General features: G+C 34.9%; 2 protein-coding genes across 3 annotated transcripts; one reads left to right on the forward strand and one right to left on the reverse strand.

The window, feature by feature from the left end:
• The first annotated feature begins 23 nt into the window (after window positions 1–23).
• Window positions 24–27,950, forward strand: LOC133517079 (lipase member I-like). Of its 2 annotated transcripts, XM_061850226.1 has the most exons (7): window positions 24–107; window positions 656–743; window positions 1,537–1,691; window positions 3,870–4,118; window positions 5,641–6,001; window positions 6,253–6,297; window positions 27,421–27,950. In XM_061850226.1, coding segments are annotated over exons 1-7 (954 nt in total). In that variant the 5' UTR covers window positions 24–52; the 3' UTR covers window positions 27,422–27,950. The 2 variants fall into 2 exon arrangements, with proteins under 2 accessions (XP_061706210.1, XP_061706209.1); XM_061850225.1 differs by lacking the exon at window positions 27,421–27,950 and having other exon boundaries at window positions 6,253–6,387.
• Window positions 6,970–13,750, reverse strand: LOC133517078 (tenascin-like). The gene is made up of 12 exons (XM_061850224.1): window positions 13,300–13,750; window positions 11,963–12,091; window positions 11,729–11,857; window positions 11,486–11,614; window positions 11,243–11,371; window positions 11,002–11,130; window positions 10,758–10,886; window positions 10,037–10,165; window positions 9,793–9,921; window positions 9,552–9,686; window positions 8,767–8,907; window positions 6,970–7,290 (listed from the first exon to the last, which is right to left on the reverse strand). The coding sequence occupies exons 1-12, from the start codon at window positions 13,382–13,384 to the stop codon at window positions 7,097–7,099; spliced, it is 1,587 nt and encodes a 528-aa protein (XP_061706208.1). The 5' UTR covers window positions 13,385–13,750; the 3' UTR covers window positions 6,970–7,096.
• Window positions 27,951–27,991: the final 41 nt, after the last annotated feature.

Genomic DNA, 27,991 nt, shown 5'->3' on the forward strand with positions numbered 1-27,991 from the left:
TTTGTATATATAAACACCGGTTATTTATGCGATATGTGTTATAGGCAATCTAATGAAGTCTAAAATCATGTGGCGGCAAGTGATTTTCATAGTGGCTACCTGTTGTTGTAAGTATTGCGCAAAGAAAGATGCACGTTCCGAGGCATTCTAAATTGAGCCAGCCTATGTAAATTGACAAGAATTCTGATTATACGAGAATATTTATCTGTAAAATATCAATCTTATTTGATTTTTGGCCGATTTCTTAACATGAATTTTTATTTATTTAAAGAATTTATCTAATTGAATCAAAATAATTCATTTTGAATTTTTAATATTATTTATAAGCCTACTTTAATGTCTCACTCCGGCGCAAAGGTCTCCTCTCGTTTCTTCCACTCGACCCTGTTGGTATGTTCCCACCATTCCGGGTAGAATACGTCCAAGTCGTTCCGCCATCTCCTTTTCGGTCTGCCTGCACCCCGACCTGCACCATCTATGGTGTGCCATGTGTCCCACTCAGTAACTATTCTCGCATTTTGAATTATTTTGGCTAATTCAAAATAAATTATGTTGGTTTTATTAGATTAAAAATCAGATTATGCGTGAAAAGAGCCCAATAGACTTTATAATTATTGTATAGTTTCACAGTTTAAAAAATACATTTTCAATACAGTTTCCATATGCAAGAGCACCGCAGTGAAACCAATATCGTGCGACGATATAAGTGTTCGGAATTTCGTCAGTTATCATCTAACTTCGTGGTAAGTTACTGTTTGCATGAACGTGATTGTTGCAAATAGTAAAATGTTCTTCATGTGCCGTCTGCTATCGCAGTTACAGTCATTATAGCTATTTCATACCTCTGACACAGCAACTCTGAAAAGTGACCTGGTAGTGCTTTTCTGGAAATTTCGACACAGATTCTCAAGCAAAATATTCTTCTTCACCTGGCACTTCTTTTACCTTGAAGTTTGCAATATTTTTATCACTTCCACAATTGGTACAACGATTTTATTGGGCCTTAAATAATAACTTTTTATTATCATTTTATATTCATTATCTCGATATTGTCCGATATTGGAAATTAGTCATAATGTAGACAGACGAACACTCCTTTGAGTGCCGAACGCTATGCAAATATAAAACAAACATTACTGATTATCAACGTGCGTTATTTTAAAAACAACTCTAACTAAGGGTTCTACATATAATCGCTTTCTTTCAAAGTTCAATATTATGGTGTCCTCTTATCTGTAAACTTTAAAACGGGTGAATAAAAAATATTGAAATATCTATAAAGAAGATAAAGCTTAATAATTACTATCAATGATAGCCACATGAACATGAGCCATTAACGAGATTGTTTCTCAATGGAAATAAGTAGGAAGCTATATCGCCCTTTTGGTAGAAATGTAGAAATAATTGAATTATTTAGTGTCTACTGCTTTTTTCCTATCGCTTGATGTTATGAAACTTTAATTTTGAAAAACTTAGGCAGTTGATAAATATGAGAAACTATTTTTATTACCAACTACTTTAAGTTCCACTTTTTAGGCAACATGCAGTTGGAGGTATTGGTATGAAAGTAGTAGAAAACTCTGAATCTGGTATTGCTGCCCTTGACCTCACAGGGAACGAATACGTAGCCATTGTAGTGCACGGTCGGGAAAGTGGCATCTACACTGAGTTTGGAAACACCCTTAAACATTGTAAGTACCATTAATTGATTTTCAACACACTTGCTCAAAACGACGTTTTTATTCCACCGATTTTTGGCTCATAATCCTAGATATTAAACACGCGTGCTTTTTCAGTATATTATAACACTCGTGCTTTTTCATTATATTATCCGACTGAGTTAAGAAAGTAACTGATTGCTAATGATATGCATGGAAACGGAGCCTTCTTAATTTTGTCGAGTAATATAATTTTTTTTAAACCAACTACTTATTAGGTTTCAAATGTTAGTTTAAAGAGGTTTTATCACACCAAACATAATTTATAGATTAAATTATCTCGTAAATTACAATAATGATTAAACATAACATTTTATCGATTTGATCTCCATCCGTCGAATAGAAATACGAAAATATTAGCTTTTAAGTAATTTTTTTATATTTATTGACAATAACGATATACATACTGGATATATACAGCTTTTTACATTTTTTCAATTGGCTGTTTGTCGATTTCGTTCGCGCTTTTGCCTTGCGCGCGCATTGGAATCGTGCGTAAAAAAAATTACGCGCCACCCATTTTCCGTATTTGTCATAATTTTGGAATAGTTTTGCATGTTTTTAGTTTAAATATATTGACTAAAATGTCATTTTCAAGCATTGAAAATGAAGAACACATAACATTGACGCTGCCAGTAATACTAATAGAGGCAAGAGCCGAGAACGATAGCCTTCTACCATCAAAATCGGGTGAAAAATAATTGGCGGCATATAAAACTTTTATTCAATGGAAAATTAGCACAAACGCCCAGTCTTTCTTGGAAAACGTGTTGGTAGCTTACTTCAATGAACTGGCGAATAAGTGCCTACAAGCCCAGCACGCTTTGGTCCAATTATTCGATGTTAAAACGATAAGCCACCATTTTGAAAATTGTACTTACTGTTTTGACAAAAAAAAAACTAATTTATAAGTTTTGTTTTTTCCTCGCAAGTGTGTTGAAAAACGTCGTATGAAACGCGTGTGCATTGGTTATTACCCACATCCATCGGCTTTCTTATTGCGCGCTTGCTTACAGCTCGCGCCCACAATATCGCCTCGTGTGTGATGACCAACTTAGCACACTTGTATCATAATGTACTATTGCCTACATCATTATATTTTGCAATACGTTTTTATACTTGCATTTTATTTCTTCTATATTATGTGTGACATGGGATAAAGTACCCAAGCAGCACATTAGTGAATTTTGCAGCTTATCTTATGTCCTAAATGAGTGGTTTAACAGTGTTCGATAAAACTTATAGCTTTGAACACAACTCAAAATTGTATGAGTTAATCCTGTCCTGTCACTTGTAGTTGCTTAAGAACGTTTTTTGTTTCTACTTTCCCACCCAGTGTGCTACTTGGGTATATTATTATTGGTATTTTTACAACTCACGCTTGACCAGTTTTTATTTTTGATTTGAAACTGTGGTTCAAAGATTTTTGTATCAGAGCCGTAATTTCTTCAATTTGATTATAGGTAGCAGCTTCTACCTACTAGAGAAATTATATTGGTAGATCCGCTGACCGGCAGATAATAAAAATAATAAATTCGCGTTTAGTATGTCTTGGATTTGCCGCCGTCCATAGTCTAAGGCGATAAAATCACTCGAAGTCTATGGTTGTTTGCCCTAGAAGTGGTATTTAAACAAACACTTGTTATTTTTTGGCATAGGTACACTTATTGCTAACTCAAATGTACTTACTTCTCAATTGCTTAGAGTCAGATAGCTGATGAGCCTAAACTCGATGTATTTGTGTTTTTCCATCGACAAGTCCCATTGGCTACCTTCCGACTGTATACTCAGATCAGCTCCATGTCAGCTTATTATTGCATTGTTATCGACATTACGGAAGTACTCCAAATATTTATTAACTGAATCAGATATCAGATAGTGGTTCACATTTAAGTAACTAGATTTGAAGCACACATATATGCAAAATGCTAAAAAGTGTGTAAAAACTACGTTTAGGTAGGTACATAATTACAATAATGAAATTCAAACAATAAAGGCGTCGCATGCTGACAACTTTTGATGCAAATATGCCTCATACAACTAACTTTATTATAATTTAATGTGTACTAAGGTGCTTATTTCGTTTCATAATATTTTATTTGAATTGAATATTTTAATTATGTTAGGAAAATCATTGATATTTTGTTACAGCCCTTATTACAGCAGACAAACAAATGGTCGTCATTTTAATTGACTGGTCATTCCTATCTTTTGTACCCTATGAAGACGCCGTGAGCTTTGTTCCCTGTGTCTCACACGAAATAAGAAGCTTCATAGAAAATATGATGTCAGCGGCAAAGTTGAACCGAAATCGCCTTCATCTCATCGGCTTCGATCTGGGAGTTCACATTGTAGGCATCGCGAGTCGCAACAGCATTGCTCGTGCCGCGAAAATAACAGGTATATTTATTTATTTAACCTTTATTGCACAAAAGAGAACCTTATAGCACAAAAGGCGGACTTAATACCATGAGGCATTCTCTACCACACTACGATACTAATCAGTCATCAGTAATCAGTTTTCCTTTTTTACAATTTAGAAAAGAAGCTGTAATTAGTTATTTGTAGTGATATTTACCTACTTTCGGTGTGAGGCAATTAAAATACCGCCTAACTTTTTGTTGACTGTTTTAAACTTTTGACACAAACCAAATTATGCTTCGCCCAATCGATAAAACCATCTAATTCGTTTTAGCTAAAAAGCTCACTAATTAAGTATTTTGTACACCTGTTTCTTTTAACTTGCGTGTATAAGTTACTTTTTACAAGTTTATCTTGTTCCATATACCTGAGCATAAGCTTATTGTTCGAACTCCAAATAAAGCCTGTCCACTGACGGCTAAAACGCGAGCAACTAATTTTTAACTCAGTAGCTCGAACAAGGGTAATTTTCTGCTAAAAACAGTGAGTATTTTGCTCATTGAGTGAGACAAAATTTAAGTGACCTTTATATTCGAATGTCATTTCTACGTGTGGGGCCTAATACAAGTTCGAAATATTTGGATTCTATACTCTTTGTCCCTTTCACGTCATTAGCAAAAAGAAAGAGACAAAGTAAAGTTCAAACTTAATTCAACAGTATATTGACGGTTTATTATAGACCCCCGAAATTACTCAGACCGCATCGTTCCAAATCACCCTACGAGTATCATTCGTAATAATAATTCATTGAAAAAAAAAACATTTGATAAAAAAAACTCCATATTATAAGTATTTAATTTTACAATTAAAACAATAAACTTAAAAAAATGCAAAGATTATTACGCAAAATAAATAATTCTACTTTTAACGATCTCTACTTATAGTTGAAAAATAGTAGTATCCGCAATTCGGACCTTATCTTACAAAGATTTTTTGAACAAAAAAAGTCGTCGATTGAACTGTCAATTCATTATGTTTTATGGCAGTGATTAAAGCTAATTGTTAGATTACCTTAAGAAAACATGTGTGATATAGTGATGAAGAAGAATTAAAATTTTTCAGGTTGTATTTTTACCTTCCCAATATGTTCTCACTGCTGATGTGAAAAGTTTTGTGTCCAACACGAGATCTAAGTTATATACATCTCGTGCGCTTTTGAGTCCCTTACTACGCTCAAGATTCTAAATTAAATTGTTATAGAATCTTTTGCTTGCCGGGACTCAATTAAGCACTCGAAGAAATATCAAACTTTACTCTCTTGTTGTACAAATAACTATTATCTCGCGTAAGAAATGTAGGTCCCGTTTGAACAAAAAATTATAAAGACATTGTTGATTAATGAAAGTTCACTCTGCGGGCGAGTATTTTTTTCAAACATTCACCCGCGGAAAAAAAATTGTCTCTTGCTTATTGCCGCTGGTCAAACACCTGCCTTTTTGCATACTGCCATTTGCTAGTATGACGTCAACTCCAAAGTTATACTGCAAACTAAATGTTTTAGCTCTCGACCCCGCTGGTGACCGTTGGGGTGCTGAATCACTACGTCTTAGAGCTACCGATGCGCAGTTAGTCGAAGTGATTCACACCAATGGCAACGGAGCGCTCGGTAGTACAGCTTATGGCATCGGTGAACCCATTGGGACATTGGATTTCTTCCCCAACGGAGGGGACAGGCAGCCTGGCTGCGGGATCTTTGACAACGCGTGCCACCATAAGAGAGCCTGGCAGCTGTTTGCGGGAACTGTTGATACTGGTGGCCACTTAATAGCTATGAAGTGTCAGAATATGACGCAAGTAAACAATAATCTCTGTGTCATGACTCCAGCTGCAATCATGGGGACTCTGGCACTAGTGAAATTTAAGTAAGTTGCATTGTCTTCTTATCTAGATTAGATAGAAATTCTATTATCTTCGTCTGAACGATTGTAAACATTGCTATATTGTTATAACCTTCAGTTTTTATCAGGTACTCGTACTATTGAACATGCAAATGTTATCACTAATGCTAATACGTTTTAAATTCATTTTAGTTCTATACGTAATACTAATAACGATTGCTGCGTGTGTGTTAAATTGACAATGATAACATTTTCCGTTTGATTTTTTTTTCTAGCACCGGTCTACATCGGGTTAATACTGGAAGCATTTACCCTTACTAGTAAGTTTAGTTGTCCTAATCAAAATATGGAATCTAAATGTAACAAATTATTTTCATTATGAAATATACTGCTAAGCAAGGTTGATATTATACCTATATTATACTTTGTTGTTAAATTATTACAAGATAAATACTCACAAATTACTAGAACGACCGAAAAAAAACTAACTACAAAAGACAGTAAATTATCAGTGTGTCATAACTTTTTAAATAAAACCAGTAAATCATTAAGTACGCATAAAACAAAACCAATATACTCCTAGGTAAATGCTCTGTTAAACAGTGATAGACTAGTATCAAAAGTTTTATTATCGTTACTTATCAAATAGCATAAGTGAGTTTCAAAAATAAAAGAATAAATAATCACTAGAAAGTTTATTATGAAGATAGGTACGTCAAATATTAGGTCTAGATAAGTTATAGATCGGATGTGTGAATTAAAAGTGAAGTTTCTTCAAACAAAAACGTCACTTTTGACACTGACATCGATTCATATTGTATCTAGACCTAATATTTATTTTGATGTATCTTAAAGTTTGAATCCGGCCGTAGGGAGTATAATACATGATGCTTAAAAAATTTGGTCATTGGGGTTAATTTTACGTCGCATATTTATTGCATGTACCTATTGTAGCTACTTTAGGAGTTTCTTCATTCAATAAGACACAATAAGGTTATCTAGTATTATATTATTTCCACAAAAACTTCAAGGGCAAAAATGTACAACGATAATCTAAATGTATTTGCATTATAATGCAAAACACAAATAGGTTAATCATCATACAGCGATAAAGCATTTTTACGATACTTTTGTTTGATAGTCTACAAGATCTTCATTTTCACCATTGACGATTTCTATTTCATCGTATGTGAGTTTGTTTGTGAACTTACTGCATTCGCACTTGCCGTTTACACAAACGCCAAAGAGGTAGCCCTTTCGCCGACACAAGTTGTAACATGACGACTCATTACAAGCCAATCTTTCAAGGTTATCTGAAATTTAAAATTTTGATTCAGGTTAATAACTGTGTTTTAACTTTTAATCAACAATATCAATACCTAAATAGTTGGTTACTACGTTCTGTTACTCGATTTGCAACCTCTTTATTTCCGTTAAAACAAATGCTGCCGTAAAAATAAATATTGACATAATGTGGTGGATTTGTGAGCTATAATTATATACCACTCATAACGCTTATCTCGTTGTATCTATAATAAATTAGGGCCTAAAAGAGAATCGTATCGCAGTAATTGCGTTGCACAAATGTGGGCATCCGCCAAACATGATTTTGAAGTTGCTTGAAAACCTAAAAATCAACAAACAATTTGTTTATCGCACAATTAATAGGTACAATAGTACTCGAGCTTCGATGACCGCAAGAGGTCTGGAAGACCACGTACCGTTTGGATCCCAGCTCTAATAAAGGCAGTGAAGGCGAGAATTGCAAGAAACCCCGTCCGGAAGCAAAAATTGTTGGCAATACAGATGTCTGTGAAGAGAAGGTCCCTAAAAAAAGTAGTTATCAATGAAGACCTTGGACTACACGCTTACCGCAGACAAAAAGGACATTTGCTTAATGGACGATTAAAGACTATGAGGCTAGAGAGAAGTCGCGTGCTATTGAAGCGGTATGCACAAAATTGCCACCGAAAAATACTATTTACAGATGAAAAAAAAATTTACCATTGAAGAATGTTGTAACCGCCAGAATGACAGAGTGTATACAAAAAACAGTCAAGAAGCGATTGCGGCTGTTCCAAGAGTGCAACGAGGCCATCATCCCTCTTATGTAATGATTTGGCTGGCTGTGTCATACTCAGGGCTAACACAGGTTCATTTCTGTGAAAAAGGTGTGAAAACTGGGGCCAAAGTTTACCAGGAAACCGTTCTCGAACCAATAGTGAAGCCCGTAAGCCACACCCTATTTCAAAACCAGCCATGGGTCTTTCAACAGGACTCAGCTCCTGCACATAAGGCAAAAACAACTCAAGCCTGGTTTCGAAGGAACAAAATTACTGAGGAGAAAGCCTGTGCTAAACTCCACACAAATCTTGACTCCCTCAAGTGGGCCATAGTTAAGACAGTGACGGAATTAGACATGACAATCGTGCGTTCCGCTATTGATGACTGGCCTCGTCGTTTGAGGGCCTGTGTATATATAGTTTATTTAACTTTCGTTCGTATATTTTACGTAGATAAAGATTATAGCAGTAACAGAATTTAGTAACCAACTAGGTATGGTAGGTATATCATATACTTAGAGTGAATAAAAAATAAACGTATATGGAACTAAAGCAAACTAGCAACATATTAAATAACATACGAAACAAGCGATGAATATAATTTAAATACATATAATAACTATGGTAAAGAGGGACAATTTTATACATAACAACCTGCCTTTTTCACTATTTAGCTTCATGATTCAGAAAGATAGATAAATTTTAGAAGCAGATTTTCTTTCTTACGTTTATTGTGTACTACATTGTAGCAAATACATTTTTTTCCGAAAATACAAATGCCATGTTTGTATCCCAAATTATGACATGCATAACTGCAGGTTTGTTGACTGCAACCACCGACTGCTTCAAGTTTAGTCACAGAATTATCTGTAAAGTTAAAAATGAAAACAAAATAGAGGTCGTAAGTACATCAAATACCTAGTCGTTAATATAAACATATTTCATATCAAAATATCAGATACCCATCAGTTTAAACGTTACTTGATTGTTATGATGGGTACCTAACACAAAATAAATAAACTACACGTTACTACACAATGGTTACGAGAAAATAAAAATCTCTGGTAAAATTTGATAGTGATCCATCATTATCAAATTTAAAAACAAAAGGTATAATCAAAGTTGTTACTTTATCCCACCGCGTACGGTGGCATAAAGTAACTACTAGTTAGATAAGGGTATACATAACAATAGATTATACCTTTTAATGCCAGTATAATGTTGTATTTGCACCTATCGCCGCAAGAAACGCCCCCTGCGAAGCCGAGAGCCCGACACAACTTATCGCATGCTCTGTTATTGCAACTCTCTAGTGTTTCTGTTTTTAGAAAGTGTCGATTGATATATAAATCTCAAAATGTAGGATTCGGAAAAGTATTAATTAAATACCAACTTAATTTAAAAAAAATAGATCTTTTAAAGAGTATTTTGGTACAAAATTAATATAAAACTCTGACGTTGTAAATTGATATCCAAATATGTATATATTTATAAAAACTTGCTTCACGTACCTATCAGTGGAAAAAAGTTGTCGCACTTGCATCTGTCGCCTACACAGACGCCCCCTGTGAAGCCAAGTCGCCGACACAGCTGGTCGCATGCTCGGTTGTTGCAACCGCCCTCCAAGGTGTATTCGTTATCTGGAGCTAACATTGATATGATACCTAATTATAGCAATTAACTAAACATTATGCATAGAAAAAAACTTAATGAAACAACTAGGTATACATAATGATTGTTAAATAATCTTACCTATTTGTGGAGAAAAGATGTCGCACTTGCATCTGCCGCCTACACAGACGCCTCTTGTGAAGCCGAGTCGTCGACACAGACGGTCGCATGCTAAATTGTTGCAACCACCCTCCAAGGTGTATTCGTTATCTGGAATGAACAGTGATATAAATACCTATTTATAGCAATTAACTAAGATTATCATTCGTAAAAAATAACTTTATTAAACAACACAGTATACAGAATGATTGTGAAATAATCTTACCTATTAGTGGAGAAAAGTTATCGCACTTGCATCTGTCGCCTACACAGACGCCCCCTGTGAAGCCGAGTCGCCGACACAGCTGATCGCATGCTCGGTTGTTGCAACCGCCCTCCAATGTGTATTCGTTATCTGGAATTAACATTGATATAATACCTATTTATAGCAATAGGGTTGTTTCCATCAACAAGTCTTAGGGCAGAATTGTATCCCAATAAATTCTTTTGGATTATAAGAACATGTTAAACTACTTTAAGGGGACCTGTAATGAGCATATTTTTGTAAATATTGAATTTAAAATATCTTTTGGCACACGTCACGTGACCAAACTCGAAACGTCATTGAAGATTCTGATGACGTCACAACTCTCGGATTGACACTGTTGATAGTTAGGCGATAAACAACAAATGACAAATGTCAGTTGACAGTTCGTATCTTCTACGTGTGTAATAGTTATGTGTCAAACCGTAAACTGTGACGTCACACAATTTTCAAAGAGCGTTTTGGGCGCGAAAGCATCTGTCAAAATATATTTTGTTAATTTAACATATTTAAAGCCGTTTTTAGTAAAAAAGTTGAATTTTAGGGCAACTTTTAGTTAATATAGAACGTAATACGAGCGTTTCAAAAAATTGGAAACAACCCTATTAACTAGGCTTATCATTTGTAGAAAATAACTTTATTAAACAACACAGTATACAGAATGATTGTGACATAATCTTACCTATTAGTGGAGAAAAATTATCGCACTTGCATCTGTCGCCTACACAGACGCCCCCTGTGAAGCCGAGTCGCCGACACAGCTGGTCGCATGCTCGGTTGTTGCAACCGCCCTCCAATGTGTATTCGTTATCTGGAATTAACATTGATATAATACCTATTTATAGCAATTAACTAGGCTTAATCATTTGTAGAAAATAACTTTATTAAACAACACAGTATACAGAATGATTGTGAAATAATCTTACCTATTAGTGGAGAAAAGTTATCGCACTTGCATCTGTCGCCTACACAGACGCCCCCTGTGAAGCCGAGTCGCCGACATAGCTGATCGCATGCTCGGTTGTTGCAACCGCCCTCCAATGTGTATTCGTTACCTGGAATTACCATTGATACTATCTATTTATAGCAATTAACTAGGCTTATCATTTGTAGAAAATAACTTTATTAAACAACACATTATACATAAGGATTGTGAAATAATCTTACCTATTAGTGGAGAAAAGTTATCGCACTTGCATCTATCGCCTACACAGACGCCCCCTGTGAAGCCGAGTCGCCGACACAGTTGGTCGCATGCTCGGTTGTTGCAACCGCCCTCCAATGTGTATTCGTTATCTGGAATTAACATTGATAGAATACCTATTTATAGCAATCAACTAGGCTTATCATTTGTAGAAAATAACTTTATTAAACAACACAGTATACAGAATGATTGTGAAATAACCTTACCTATTAGTGGAGAAAAGTTATCGCACTTGCATCTGTCGCCTACACAGACGCCCCCTGTGAAGCCGAGTCGCCGACACAGCTGGTCGCATGCTCGATTGTTGCAACCGCCCTTCAAGGTGTATTCGTTATCTGGAATTAACATTGATATAATACCCATTTATAGCAATAAACTAGGCTTATCATTTGTAGAAAATAACTTTATTAAACAACACAGTATACAGAATGATTGTGAAATAACCTTACCTATTAATGGAGAAAAGTTGTCGCACTTGCATCTGTCGCCTACACAGACGCCCCCTGTGAAGCCGAGTCGCCGACACAGCTGGTCGCATGCTCGGTTGTTGCAACCGCCCTCCAAAGTGTATTCGTTATCTGGAATTAACATTGATATAAATACCTATTAACTAGGGTTATCATTCGTAGAAAATAACTTTATTAAACAACTGGGTATACATAATGATTGTGAAAACCCCTTACCTATTAGTGGAGAAAAGTTGTCGCATTTGCATCTGCCGCCTACACAGACGCCCCCCGTGAAGCCGAGTCGCCGACACAGCTGGTCGCATGCTCCGTTGTTGCAACCACCTTCTAAGCTGTTTTCGTTAACTGGAATTGACGTTAGTAATGTAATATAGAAGGAAGTATACTGTCCGAGACCAGTTTAATCATAGTTGGGATCTAGAAAAAATATTTAAAATCAAATTCAATATCTTTTTCTATTTATTTATGTATTTAAAAGACAGGTGCGTTTTTTTGGCTAAAAATATCAATTTTATTTAACAATCATGGCCAAAGTTGGATACCACAAAAATGCTTTCTAATGAACCGTAATGAAAATTGCTATATAATCAGAAAGGCATTTTAATATTCGTTGACTGGCATCTCGTCAACGGGTTTTTGATATGACGGGTTTATATATTAAACAAAAAAAAATCGCGGAACTAAATAAATGCACGTAACCGTGACCTTACATCGCAAATGGTTGACATCATTACCTGGCGTAAAATTGTGTTTGTGTCGATGTTGTACAGTCACCGGCAATAATATGTTACGTAAGGAAGGCCGCAAAAATATTTGACACGGTATTATTTTTAGAGCCCTCCAAGAAGGTGTCACATATTTTTGCGGCCTTCGAAGAGTAAAACTTCCGTCGTATTTGGAGTCCAAAATTACTTATCTCATTTCAATCAATCATTGATTTTCCTTATTGCCAGGGTTATATATGCTACACAAATTGAATGATTTATTTTCATCACACTTGCTTGAAAAAGATCTATGAAATAAGAGCAGGTTTACTGAAAGACAAAGGCCTATACTGTTCTCGCAGGAGTTATGGCTTGTGAAAAAAAAGTATAGCTCCCTAGGAAGTAATAGCTTTTTTTTTAAATATGTCACTAATACAAACCAAGAAGCGTATTGAGTTTTACTTTTAAAATTCTAACGTTTATAATTTAATATTTTTGATTATGTTTACAAATATTTAATTTAATTAATTTAATAGCCGTTTAAAATACAATTTTTTACATAATTTCGTAGTCGTGGCTGAATGCTGAATAGGTCTGTGCCTGTCAAGAAATGACAATGGCGGACAAATGTTTGGTATGTCATCGTATCTAAGAATAACCTAATATTTAGTTTTGTCTTTACAGGTGTGATGTAATACATTATGTGTAACTCCGGGGGTAAGAATATTGCACTCGGGTTTTTAACTACCTCGTTTCCAAAATTTTACTAGACTTCCTCGTTGCACAATGTACGATAAACTTGTAGGGACTTGGGATTTCCTTTTATTTAGTCTACAGATAGAAACTTACCGTCTTCAAATTCATTTATAACAACAGCGGCTTTCACTACACCCAGGAACACAAACATTAGGAACACAAACAACTTAACTTCCATTTTGACAATGTATTACTAAAGCTAGGGACATTCTGCTGTGTGATTTTATAGAGGCGAGCTCCGATAGGGGACTTTACCTCACTCCTACAGGAAGTGACTCATTCGTTGAGTATCATGAGTGTTAAATTCTATATTAAGACATTTTTTGTGATATTATTTTGCGGTTTTAAACAGGAGTCGGGAATTTACCACTGTCCATATAATATACTTGAATGATGTAGGTATTTATTTATAAATTAAGGTGGATTGCTTTTCATACAAAAAACAATTGCGTTTTATGAAGTCCTTACACACTATTACTACATAAATGTCTACGCATCTATCTACTTTCGAATATTAGTTTGCGCTAAATAGATAGAAAAACTTTGTTTCATACAGAAATAACGCAAAAACGTTATATTTTTTATCAATGTAACACCAAAATATAACGTTTTTTGCGTGATTTCTGTATGAAACAAAGTTTTTCTACCAATTTAGCGCAAACGAATATTCGAAAGTATATAGATGCGCACAAATTTATAATAGTGTGGAATGACTTCATAAAACCCAATTGTTTTTTGTATGGAAAGCGAACCACCTTAAACTAACTAACCCACCTTGGGTTAAGATTATCACCGGGGCATGACAAACACTTGTATGGAACTGTTTGTCTTGCCCCGAGCAAAATAAACTATTTTCGTCCTTATGTTAATACATTACTCAAATTATCGACATATAATCAAGGAAATGGGAAATAGGATATAGCATAATAATATTGCATTAATATTTCCGTTTAATCTACCATTTAAGTTGAAATTCCTGTTCTAGTTATTGAATTGTTATATACCTACTTAGGTTGAATAATTATGAGTGAGGAAACAATCGTCGACGAGTTTTTGATATGACGGGTGTACCTAGATTAAACAAAAAAAACGCGAAACTAAATATATGCCCCATTATACAAGGTCACTGAAATGTTTTGTTTGCTTTGCTTTTAACCCAACAAAAGAAACTGTAAAATAACCTTAAGCAGGAGGACTCAGTCAGTCTAGACTGGTCGTGTGTAGCGAGCGTGTTCGGGGCAGTAACAACCAACACTCTCCTGAAGGTGATTGCTGAGAGGATGGACAGCCCTATCCTTATTCACTGGATGTCTCTGCATGCCATTCCAAATTGCAATTATACTTTCTACTAACACACTTAGCCGTAAGTCATTACTAACATAATATGGATGTTTTTGTCCGAAATAAATGCTTTCATTTCATTTATTTCATTTCATAAATACCAGAAATATATTGCAGCATAAAACTTTTACTAGCAAAACATATATTTCAATATTTTTTGCTTTGCTCGGTTACGTAGTGAATGAAAAAAATAGTAACATGGCCGAAGCATAGCATAGGCTACAGAAACACGCATCAGAGCTTTTCTGGCTCTGATTCTCGCTGTCTTCAATTGTGACTTGCACTTTAAGACAGTCCCTTATCGTCATTTACACTGCTGTGTGTTTCAAGACAGTTTTAAGTTTCCCACGAGGTTGCTCGAGCATCCTTTTCAGCTCGACGCTAAGAATGCGACGCGTGACGAGAATACTCACAGATTTTTTAAAAACCGGAATGAGTAAATGAGGACCCTCCTAAAATATTATACTTCGTATCCAAATCCAAGACAACAAATATAATTTACTAGCAGCAGTACACGTTATCGTGCAGTCCAAGTCACACATTTTAGAGATTATAGTATTTAAAAAACAAGTTCGCGCTGTCCCTCTCACTCGCTACGCTGCGTTCCTGCTTCGACATCGCTCCTCCAGTACTCATTACATGTTTTTGTGTTAGTCCGAGTCACACGTATTTTCGCCAAAATAGTGTTCCTCTAAATATGTGTACCTAATTGTGTTTCGATTAATACGAAGTATAGAATCAAAACATTATTTGAACTGCCGACCGCCGTACCCTCGAACGAAAAATTGATGTTTATTCAGCTCGGCAAGTCTAGTCTCGTTTGCCATACTTACATGGCAGTTAAACTTTCAATTTGAAATTGTAGGTATATTCGTTTAGCGTAATAAACTTAATACCTAAGAAATCAAGTAAGTAATTTTTACGTTCATACGAAATCACTTACTACAACTACCTTCTTTTTTGAATAAATAAATTACGGAAAAAATAAGTATGGGGCTACAAATAGATTACAATTTGAACTTTAAATAATTGTAATACGTACTATTATAGTATTATTTACTAATATAATATTATTTAGATTTCATTTTATGATTGCATAAAATGCAATGTTCACTCACAATTTTTTTTACGAGATGCTTTCGCGTACAGATTAAATATACAAACCATATCTGAATAAAGTTAATATATACTAGGTAATCGTTTCACGAAAGCGGCTTTTACCATGTCCGATCTACCCTACCATATAATAAAACAGATAACAATGGTAATCCTTGCCGATTGGTAATAAGTGCCTATGAATGATAACAAAACGCGTCTTTATGCAAATGTACATACACAGTACCAACAAGTTTAATGAGCGTCTTATGAGGATACCTATAGGTATAAATATACAGGAGTAATGTCAATCAATACACAATCTATAAGACATTGGAAGACTATTTAGTCTGAGTGACAGTTTAAAGTGTTTAATGCCATTAATCTACGTATACAAACGGGACGTGCTATGCGTGCTCCGATACCGTGCGCCCCATGCCCCATATGAGGGCCATAGTGAATCTATCGTATGGATCATGACAGATTAGGTAGTAGGCTTTAATCGGACATCGCGGTATCGTCGAGTCTTGGGTCCAATCGATGTGGTCGCCTCCTAAATTTGATTATCAGTTAGTTACCCGCTTTGTTATTATTAGACAGCTTTGATTAACATAATATATTATAATTTTAAAATGAAATATATTATGGAAAGATATACTTGATTTGTGTAATATTGTGGACTCCGTCTAATAATAATTCTCCTTTCCGTGAGTACTTAGAAGCTTAGGTTTACTGTGCAACAAGATATTCATCAAACAGAAAATCGGTATTAACTGTGTTGATTAAAGTTTTAATGTAATTTTATAATGCACATTAATTAATAGTTCAAAATGAAAACACATATTAAATAAATATTTTCTTATAAATGAGATGTCGACATGGTACTATATTTGCCCCACTTTAATAGTGAAGAGGCTATCATTACTCCACAACCATTGTGTCGAGGGCTCCGCTTTCACAGCGTCGAAGCTATATTTGCCCCACTTTAATAGTGATGAGGCTATCATTACTCCACAATCATTGTGTCGAGGGCTCCGCTTTAACAGCGTTGAAGCTATATTTGCCCCACTTTAATAGTGATGAGGCTATCATTACTCCACAATCATTGTGTCGAGGGCTCCGCTTTAACAGCGTTGAAGCTATATTTGCCCCACTTTAATAGTGATGAGGCTATCATTACTCCACAATCATTGTGTCGAGGGCTCCGCTTTAACAGCGTCGAAGCTATATTTGCCCCACTTTAATAGTGATGAGGCTATCATTACTCCACAACCATTGTGTCGAGGGCTCCGCTTTAACAGCGTTGAAGCTATATTTGCCCCACTTTAATAGTGATGAGGCTATCATTACTCCACAACCATTGTGTCGAGGGCTCCGCTTTAACAGCGTCGAAGCTATATTTGCCCCACTTTAATAGTGATGAGGCTATCATTACTCCACAATCACTGTGTCGAGGGCTCCGCTTTAACAGCGTTGAAGCTATATTTGTCCCACTTTAATAGTGATGAGGCTATCATAACTCCACAACCATTGTGTCGAGTCCTCCGCTTTCACAGCGTCGAAGCTATATTTGCCCCACTTTAATAGTGAAGAGGCTATCATTACTCCACAGTCATTGTGTCGAGGGCTCCGCTTGCACAGCGTTGAAGCCATATTTGCCCCACTTTAATAGTGAAGAGGCTATCATTACTCCACAATATTGTGTCGAGGGCTCCGCTTTCACAGCGTCGAGGCTATATGTACCCCACTTTAATAGTGAGGAGGCTATCATTACTCCACAATCATTGTGTCGAGGGCTCTGCTGTCGTAGTGTTGAGGCTAATTTTGCCCCACGTCATAGTGAGGATGCTATCATTACTCCACAATAATTGTGTCAAGGGGTCCGCTGTCGCAGCTGTCGCAGTGACGAAGATATATGCCGCACTTTAAGTTATATGTACTCTACAATTCCACAATAATCGTATCGAGGCCTCCATTTCCGCAGCGTCGAGGCTATATGTGCTTCATTTTAAGTGTCGAGGTTATAATGCTTCGGTCATTTGGTTCTTCGGTTGCTTTGCTCCTTTTGGTCGCTTCGCTCTTCGGTCGCTTCGCACTTCGGTCGCTACGCTCTTCGGTCACTTCGCTCTTCGGTCTACAGTCGGTCATTATACATATCTCAAAATGATATCGTCAAAGATATATAACGTTGCTCTACTATAACAGTGTTGATGCCAATGTAATGATTGAAGACTTTGATAGTATTGGAAGTAGCTTTACGCATGTAAATATAAGGGACTAAAGAGCACAAATATTTAAGGTTGAGCTAAAGTTTACAGGACTTGTAAAAATAATGAAATATAAAGGAGGTTCTTGTTACGCTGAGGTAATTTAATAGGTGTTAATGCGGCCTAAAATACCTTAAACAAAATGTACGCAATGTCATTCATTGCCCTTACAGACAAAGAAATGCTGTATGTAAACAACATATAGGAAAAAATATATCTGTAAACCCTTTAACCCAAATTTATGATTCGTACTCATATCACGCTGTTATATACTCCTAATAACTTCAAACGTCAGCTTTGATATGCTGTCAAGAATATACCATATCAACGAGCCTAATGTAATAAATCCGGTACAATTTACTTACGGATTCTCAGCTCCAAACTTCAGGGGAACATCGCCGCATCAAACAAGAGCTGAACCGCCGTTGATGCACTATCCCGCGACGCGAAATAAGTGCTGTAAATTGTGCAACCATGCAACTAGAGTTATGCTGCCACGTGTTGCAGTCGCTTGCGCTAAGTAGCTAGATTAATAATCGCAATAAAGGGTTGAAATCCTTTAACAATAACATTATTATTGTCTGAAATGTAAATGCTCGGGTTGTCATATTGTCTTGCTGTAAAAGAAAGCTTAAATAGTTTTCATTTTTCGTCGCAATGCACACTGTACAGTTTTATTGTACGTAACGTTAAAAAATGTTACTCCTTAAAATAAATTACAAGTTACAAGTCATGCCAGATATTTTGTTCACAAATATATCATAACTCAACACATAATCTACCTAAGTTCCTTGCCACTTGTTAGCGTAGTAGCCATCAACGTTCAGATACGCATAAGCAGATGAGATTAGCTATTTATAATAGTTATAAATAATATCATATTACTATTTCTTGATCTGTGGTAATAACTAAAATTAGTCCATCTATATTTTCAAAGTGATAAGTTTCAAATACTTAATACCTACAGGATACTCTACTAGTAATTGTCCAGACTTAGTTTTAAAGTACTTACATATAGCCTTGATATTTATGGTAGCTTTACAATGAAGAAAATTCTCCTTTATCTACCTCACTCAAAGGCTATTTACCGAGGAAAGTATTGATTGCTGTATTCAAAATTAACTTTAAAGTGTCGTAACATAAAATTAGATTATATTTTAGGGTCAATAACGCGCATGTAATATACCTCTGCAGTAGCGGGCATTCATAGGCTACGGTGATTGTTTACCATCAGGCGGGCCGTATGCTTGTTTGTCTCCGTTGTAATTACATCCAGAGAATGGTTGGTAAATTCTAAATTATACAAAATGGTTTGTTTATATGGTTACAGACAGAAAATGCCCATCTAAAACTTATTTAGAGCCAACTAAAGCTTGAAAACACATTTACACTTAATGGCGTCCTGGCTTGTAAATGACATAAAAATAGTTGTACCTTGTGAATATTTAGATATATACAACTTTATCAATATACTACAGAGAAATCAAATAAAGTTTTTTACTTTTTTAATATTAACGAAATGAAATACCAAGAGCAATTTCACTCCTTAATGCATGACGCTTATCATTATAATATTTTATTATGCTATACATACATTTTACATTTATACTATGTAGATACATAAATAATTATTTAAATTGGATATAAATTAATAACTTCTAGGTGGTACGTTGTTCTCTTTAGTCAAAATCAATAATATCAGTATGTTCGTAACATACTGATTTGATATCGATATTTTATTTTATTTTCGCATTCAGGATTTGAATTTAAATACAAAGCTCTGAACATCTGCTAGTAAATTATATTTGTTGTCTTGGATTTGGATACGAAGTATAATTAATAATCAAACGAACTTACCTGTGAAGTTTGATTACAATTATGCGAGTATCCAAATCCAAGACAACAAAGACCCGCCCCCCATCCCCAAAAATGAAAATAAAATAGTCTCTGTTAATAACACAAAAATAACTCTGAAATAATGAGTACTGGAGGAGCGATGTCGAAGCAGGAACGCAGCGTAGCGAGTGAGAGGGACAGCGCGAACTTGTTTTTTAAATACTATAATCTCTAAAATGTGTGACTTGGACTGCACGATAACGTGTACTGCTGCTAGTAAATTATATTTGTTGTCTTGGATTTGGATACTCGCATAATTGTAATCAAACTTCACAGGTAAGTTCGTTTGATTATTAATTATAGGCAAACATATGAGATGCTTCTCCTCGATGGTTACTCTAAACTATTACTACTAAAACAATGGTATCTCCATGGTAACGTTATTATGTTGCCACAGTAACATTATTTTTTGTACTTTCATCGACCAATCAAGCATTATAAATTTTTCTTTCAAAAAAGTGTTATGTGGTGAAGTGAAACTGTTGATGGAGACCAGAACGAACTCTCCATCGGCGCATATCTCATGTATGGCGATTTTTACATGTTTTAAAAAACATTTTTGATAAAGTCCAGTTATGAAAATGTATTCTATGAGAAAATGAGTCCTCAGATCTTGATGGATTCAGATCCAGACTTTAAAACGTGTAACATAAGTATATACCCGAAGCGCTAATTTTTTTAGTGACATTATTGTTTGGCCAGGCAGGAATGGAATGTTATTTAAAAAATTGGCTGTCTTGATTAATATGACTTATGGTCTTTTTCCTGTTCAGTATTCATTAACTAAAATTATATCATAGGTATTAAATATGCTATCATAATAAGTAAAAATAAAAACCAAGAAAATATTCTTAAAAAATCAGGGCTAACGTAACAGCATCACAATCTATAAAAATAGAAAAAAAACCTTTGGTCTGCGTGAGCACCTTCTCATTTCAAGTGAATATAAAATTAAAGGACATCAGAAGCATTACCTAAATTGGCAGCAATTGCATGGCAACATGAAAGAAAAGATATAACTAATTGAGACTCTTTATTATTATTGTGTTTGATGAGATTTTAAAGCATTTTTTTATGATTTATGTTATACATGCTAAGTCACAATTCTCACGAGGGTGGCATAAGCCTACGTGATCCCTATATAGTCACGTATATGTATGAAGTGTTTTTTCATGTAGATAAAAGCAAAATGAGTATATAGGTGATACCGAGCAACTTTTACTATGGAACTAACCGAGAAAACACGAAAAAAACTTTGTCTCTCCCATAGAAAACATCAACATCTGATTAGCCAAAAACAGCATTTTTTTTTATAAGGTTAGACCCATACTAAAATTTGCTCAGTATGACCATTCAGCTTGCACAACCCTGTATATTGCCAAAGTGTACTTTCCGATTCCAGGACTACCCGACTTAAACCATATATGAATCTGATAAATCCGTGAGTTTTTAAGGTCAGAAATTTCTTAGAGAAACTAAACCACGCTGTGACGTTTACACAATAAATGTGTGGTTTGCCAACTACCTGTAAGTCGACACTCCGTTGGAAGGTGTCATGGCGGATGGCTGGTTGCAAGCACACAATCACAATCTGTATTTCATTTACCATGATGTCAAAATTATATAAAGTCAGACTAAGACAAGTCTGCAACGATTTTGATAGCACACGCAGTGCAAGTGTTATTTTAAACGTCAATCTTCTATGAAATTGCAGACTTATCTTGGTCTAACTCTAATTTTGTTTTCATTCGCAGTATAATATATAATTTATATATCTCGCTCGTGCCAATATCACATATAGGAATAAGTACGAAAGAAATGCACGGGTGAATGATAACAAAATGACATTATTTTGACATCGAAATGTAAGTTCATATTGCCCTCTGGGTTCTACAATATCACATAATTTCAAGTTTAACTTAACCTAAACTTAAAAACGAGGATTTCTAAATGACAAATATACATTATTAACTAATACAAACGGGGCTTAATGGATCGAGCTGCATAACCCTAAAATCTTTCCACGGATCGCCATTTCTACAGCAGAAAAGTGCGGGAACCCATTGAAATAAAAAAACATTGCAATTTCAATCGGGACGAGGTTTTGGGTATCTCATCCACTTGGAATCCAGTCATTGGTATATGTAAACGAGAACGAATATCGACAGTCGAAAAATCGAATATCGTTCATCCCTAGTGCGCAAAATGTTCAAGTCAATAAACAAGACCAAGTGCGGGTAGTTCGAAAAACTCGCGCGGCTAGAAGATGTTGATGTCAACTTTAGCCAGTCTTCTCCGAGACGTCGGAGGTAAATTTCTTTTTAATCTTAAGACGCGATTAAGTCCCGTTTGAATTACTTAATAATGGTTTGACAAATATACAGTACATAATTTGACCTGCCTTATCGGTGACATAGGCGCAAAACTAGAATAAAATGTCATGGAAGTCAAAACAGAACTTTCTTCCTTCTCTTCTTATCATCCTGGTACCCTCTGTAGGGGTTTAGGCTTCGAATTATAGTTAATCTTCCACTGAATCTGGTCCTGAGCAATTTGGGTAAAACACATGACATATATTATCTAAGGACTGGCCTTACGGACACTAAGAACGGTGCTAGTTCAGCGGTGTCGTCTGTTAGAATATGACGCTATAAAAACTACTTCTAACTTTAATAGGCACTAGCTACACTCACGTTATTCAAGACCTTAACGATCTAGGATGAGTCATATTTCTTGCATTTTAAGGTTGAAAATTAAATAAAAAATGTTATCACGTAATTAGATTCGCTAAAGATTTTTTTCATTAATGCGTTAATAATCGAACCACGTGAACTAACAACAGGTTTATTGTGATACTATTGTTATCTAGAAAAGCGTATGTTCCGTATGATCATCTAAATCTTACGTCCTTTGGAAAATAAACAACGTACACCTACCTACAAAAATATTTTGCATCTTGCTCATTCTTAAGTGGTAAGAAAATAATTACTCGTAGGTACGTTTCTCTCTTTTACTAGAACGATAATAATTATATACATGCCTGTAGTCATGAAAAACAGTCGTGCGATGAAGATTTGTTATGCGGTGTTTTTAGTGTTTCTATACTTCCAAGGTATGTACTAATATTATTGGCATATTATTGTTCTTTATGTAATTCGTAAATAGCGTACCTAATCCCGATATATGTTTTGGTGAATGGAGGGTATAATCATATTTGTATGTTGTTACTTGACTTCATAAAAATAGAAGAATATACATACTTGGATAACAGGCAAAGACCCGATACCCTTTTTTTACTGAAAGTTAATATAACAGTACTAAGGAAGGAGAAATGAGATTCAGTTTAAAAACTGCTACGCGGACAATGTTGCGGAAATATGTTATATTACTCGCGGTGAATGATCCCTATGACGCTTCATTTGACATTGCTCATAGTGATTGGAAATAGTCGATATGTAACAGCGAAAGTATAAAATAAATGCAATGTATATTACACTGTACCCGTCAAGAATCCAATAAATTGAAACCACGCATTTCTGACATCCTAAGGAGTAATGTGGGAGAAATAAATGTTATATGATCCTAGGTCGAATTAGGAATTTTATTTTATGTTATTTATTCCATACATAATAAAAACATGACACCATTATGATGATGAAAACTTCTCCGGTAAAAAGTTAAAAACGTACCTACTTTAGGATGAGCTGGCAACGTTCGTAATTGCTAACACTTTTTATTATTATAAGAGACAATATCATAGATTTTTTGAGAACAGATTATCGTACCTACTTCGCTTACAAGAATTACTCAATAAAAAACTCGTTTCAAACTATTTAAGAGTTTTGTTATCATAGGCACTCCTTACATTAGAGTGTAAATTACTGGCCACTTAGAAATGTTCCATCATTCCAGCTTCATAATAACCTTAATGACTTGCATAATTCACATATGCGTCATTGAATTTGTTGTTATTTACTTTAACATGGCAAGTGTAATATTCTACCAGTAATAGTTGTACAAAGCATAATTTTCCTTAAGTGTTACCAAAAATTAATTATTGTATTATTGAACTATCTAATTTTGTAATTTATTACACGTATAATTGAAATAAAAAAGTTTTCATTAATGTTGTCATTTTAAAATAAAGAATAAAATAAAATAAAAAGCTATTTATTCCTTAACATCGCTACCTTATAAAAAAGAGAACTAACGGATATGAATGCGTTATTTACATTATGTCATATCAAAAGTAATTAAATTAACTTAATAAAATTTAACTGTCAAATAAATATATTAATTATGTCTCGGGTATTAAATATTTCTCTCGATAATAGGCCTCCTCCTACTCCTTCCATTTATCTCTTATTTTGCCTTTTTCTATCCATTGTTGTCCTGCTATTTTAATAATAACATCTGACCACCTTTCTAATGGTTTTCCTTGCCTTCATATTCCTACTGGACGCTGTTTTTGGCCACTTCTTGTCGTTCATTCTTTACATGACCAGCCCATCGCCTCCCCCGTCGTAAGGCCAGCAACGCACTTACAATGCCTCTTGTATTGCGAGTGTCCATAGGCGACGGTAATTGCTTACCATCAAGCGATTAATCTACTCGTTTTCCTCTTATATCACAAAAAAGGCTTGATAAAAAAATTAATAAATATGTTTTATTGCATTTCTATTACTTAAATACTACATTTCTAAATCAATTAATATGCAATACTTTCAAAAAAAAGCCTACAAACATTTTACATGACAGCTGCTCCATATAAAAAAATACCGGCCTAGAGCATGCGTCACAATAGGCTAAACGGGAGCTATTAGTTATATTATATAGTACCTTCTAGTAGACTGCCGAGGGATGAAATTGTGCCTTTCACCATAGTTTAACACTCTACTTTTCATATCGAATGCGAGGAAACCAATAATTTGCATAACCAGTAATTGAAGTAAGGCCGCCTTTACACCTGTAAGTTACTTAAGCGACTTACGATAAATTTTCAAGTGTAAACACTTGTTGTAAGTAGCATACTGTATTTTTTTACTACTATCGTAAATTGGGAAATTACAAGTCTAAACACGTTCGTGTTTGTTTACGGAAGCGACTCACAACTTATCGAACTAAATTGATAAGTTGAGAACTTACAGATCTCTCAGGTGGTGAAATTTCATGTCGAAAATGTGTATCGTTTTTTTTAATGATAGGTGCAACTTCTTCCAAAATATATTCGAAACTTGTACATTCATTCTTACAAAATTGAAAATTTGGGCTCGGTATTCCATTCTCAACTCCTTCAGAAGATTTTCAAACGCATGTCGTGCCATTCTTTTTTCTAGCCAAGGTTTTACCCAGCATTTTCTTTCAGCATTCTTTTGCTTTCGCCTTTTATTGTATAAAATTAAATATGCAGCAACCAGCAACGTAGGTGGCGACTATGAGTGGACATTTTTATTACTGATTTAGTAAGCATATGTAAATGGGCGTGTAATAATTTATGCAAGTTTAAACTCACGAAATGTACGTAAGCATTTTTTACTGTAAGTTTATTTTAAGTGTAAATGCAACCGTAAGTAAGTTACATAAATATTACGAAAGTAACTTACAGGTGTAAAGGCGGCCTAATAAAAGTATGGCCATGACTTTTTCCTTAGGACTTACTTGCAATTTGAGACTTTGCATGTCTGGGCAAAAATAGCCAATTGCAAAAAACATTTACATTGCAATTTTTATGAAAAACACATATTTTAGCCAACTGCAGTAATATTAAAATGATTACTTCGTTAAAATACGAAAATCAGCGGGATTACTTCAATCTTTTTTAATTTTTTACTTTTACGTTTTAAAACTGCCCAATAGTCGTCGGCATTACTCATAGAACCAATTAAACTGTTATTCAATAATTTAAATCTTAAATAAATGTTGAATGGGACAATTTGGCCTAAAGTATGGAGCAGGAACAAAAAATCCATTTATTTCAAAAACCACAAAACAAACCGTAATATCCTTCGCAGATACTACGAATTATTTAAGTATTTGTAATTTTTTTGCATACTTCATATTATATCCGTAACGGGTGCCTTTTCCATCATTTATTGTTTCTATGGAAAAGATGCAAAATCCAAAGTTGTAATTTTAAGTTTTTATTATTATTTTATTGAAATTGGTTTTTCGAGCATTTTTATGCTAACCTATGAATTTCAGACATGCCAAATATACAAAAATGAAGTATGCCAAAAAATCATAAAAAAATAATTCTTGGTGGTTATACCATTTGCAAAAATATTACGGCATTTCTTGCGGTTCTTGAATTATATTGATTTAGTGTTCCCGCTCCATACATTGTTTTTGAATAAGAATTCCTATTGTTTATGAAATGCATAGTTTAGCATTAAAATGAATGAATGAATGCATGTTATTGAGGGTGGGAGGGGGTTAGGGTCGGCAACACGCATGTAACTCCTCTGGAGTTGCAGGCGTACATAGGCTGCGGATACTGCTTACCATCAGGCGGGCCGTATGCTTGTTTGCCACCGACGTAGTATTAAAAAAAAAAGATAAGCTAGGTCTTTTCAATAAAAATAAAAACTTTATAATGCCAATTCCGGTTTTTACCACTTTTCCATAGAAACAATAAAAAAAAATCACAAATAATTCGTAACCATCCGCGAGGATATTACGGTTTGTTTTGCGGTTTTTGAAATAAATTGATTATCTTGCTCCATACATTTTTTTAGAGAAAAATCAGAACTCGACACTTTTTATGCCAAATTATCCCAAAATCGATTTTGTTGATCGATCGATTGTTACCATAACCAATGCTGGGCAAAACCTAATTCAATAAAAAAATGAAAATACACCTTTGGTTTCTATGTCAATGAAAGCCCACACAGTGCATCGCTCGAATATGCAAGAGTGATAAAGAGGTAAATAACGAAAATTCGACTTTGTGTTTTGCAGTAGGCCCTCTGGCCACGTCAGATACACCGCTGCCTTGGCTTGGTCGGCATTCTCGTAATGTATGTAGTACGTTTTGCACGGCGTCAGTAGATTTGTAGTTTTGCACGGTGTCAGTAGAGTAGTTTGATTGAGTTTATTTCCTATAATTAGATACGTACATACTTACTCGTTTTGTAATACTCTTATTTCTTCTTTTATGTTATGTTTTCAAGTAAATTGACAAAATGCAGGTTCAAGCGATGGCTATAACTATAAGTAATTTTATGTTCACGTCACAGTGCAGTCATGACATCAAAAAGTTTTTACATGCCATGATGTCGATATAATAGGTATTATCATCACTCGCCGCGAATATAGTTGGCCATTATTCTTGTCTTATCAGTTGACCTTCATGATGATATTCATGTTTTCTATCCAAATAAATAAGTTTAAAAATGGGTATCTAATTAGTTCATATTTGGTTCTCGTATTCAATTCCACGATAGCCTTGCGCTCTCGTATTCGTGCGATGTTTTTCGTAAACACATTTTTGGCGAATCGACTATAAGTTCTGATGTTTGTAACGGTATTTCCGGATTTTCAAATCTACAAAAATTTGTCTACCTAAAACGCGATTAGAATAAATAAAATCATGACCAGTTATTTTAAATTGTTCCAGGGGTACCAGCACTTCAGAAGGAGCACTATTGCCGATACAACTGTGAAGACCTCTGTTTGACAAGGGGCAAAAGTGGCGGTGTATGCATGCGAAGTTCCTGCAAATGTTTCTCTGCTGTGGATAGCTGACCCGACGCCTTTCGCCTATATCCCCGGCCAGGAGGATTAGCCAAGTTGACAATCGTATATCGACAAACGCCAATCGCCAGATGCAACAAACATGAAGACGTGATTATTTCGTGATTTTTAAATAAGTTTCGTTTGGCGGATTCTATAAACGATTGTCTCTTAGCTACTTATTACGGTCTTCTTCGACGAACCAGACAATACTTGAATTCTTATTGCTTTCTTCAAATATAGATTTTCGGGATTGTTATAATTATTTAACTTTGTAAATATAATTTCCAAACTTTTCGGCTCCATCATGATGTAATTTATGAAAATTTTAGTACTAGTGTTTTTAAATATAAAAAATACAGTCAGTTAATGTTACAGTTTTATCCTGACTTCCAAATAAACAATTGAATGCAGGGGGGCGACTTTTTATTTCATTTTAAGAGCTCGATTTCGTC

Source organism: Cydia pomonella, chromosome 4, assembly GCF_033807575.1.
Source record: "Cydia pomonella isolate Wapato2018A chromosome 4, ilCydPomo1, whole genome shotgun sequence".
Classification (NCBI taxonomy): Eukaryota; Metazoa; Arthropoda; class Insecta; order Lepidoptera; family Tortricidae; genus Cydia; species Cydia pomonella.

Excerpts from the sequence above, each read along its gene's own strand:
- LOC133517079 (XM_061850226.1), top strand. The coding sequence starts at position 53 with ATGAAGTCTAAAATCATGTGGCGGCAAGTGATTTTCATAGTGGCTACC. Across the intron at positions 108-655 it reads CATAGTGGCTACCTGTTGTT|TTTCCATATGCAAGAGCACC; the intron begins GTAAGTATTGCG and ends TTTTCAATACAG. Across the intron at positions 744-1,536 it reads AGTTATCATCTAACTTCGTG|GCAACATGCAGTTGGAGGTA; the intron begins GTAAGTTACTGT and ends TCCACTTTTTAG.
- LOC133517078 (XM_061850224.1), bottom strand. The coding sequence starts at position 13,384 with ATGGAAGTTAAGTTGTTTGTGTTCCTAATGTTTGTGTTCCTGGGTGTA. Across the intron at positions 11,858-11,962 it reads CAACTTTTCTCCACTAATAG|ATAACGAATACACTTTGGAG; the intron begins GTAAGGGGTTTT and ends TGTTAATTCCAG. Across the intron at positions 9,922-10,036 it reads TAACTTTTCTCCACTAATAG|ATAACGAATACACCTTGGAG; the intron begins GTAAGATTATTT and ends TGTTCATTCCAG.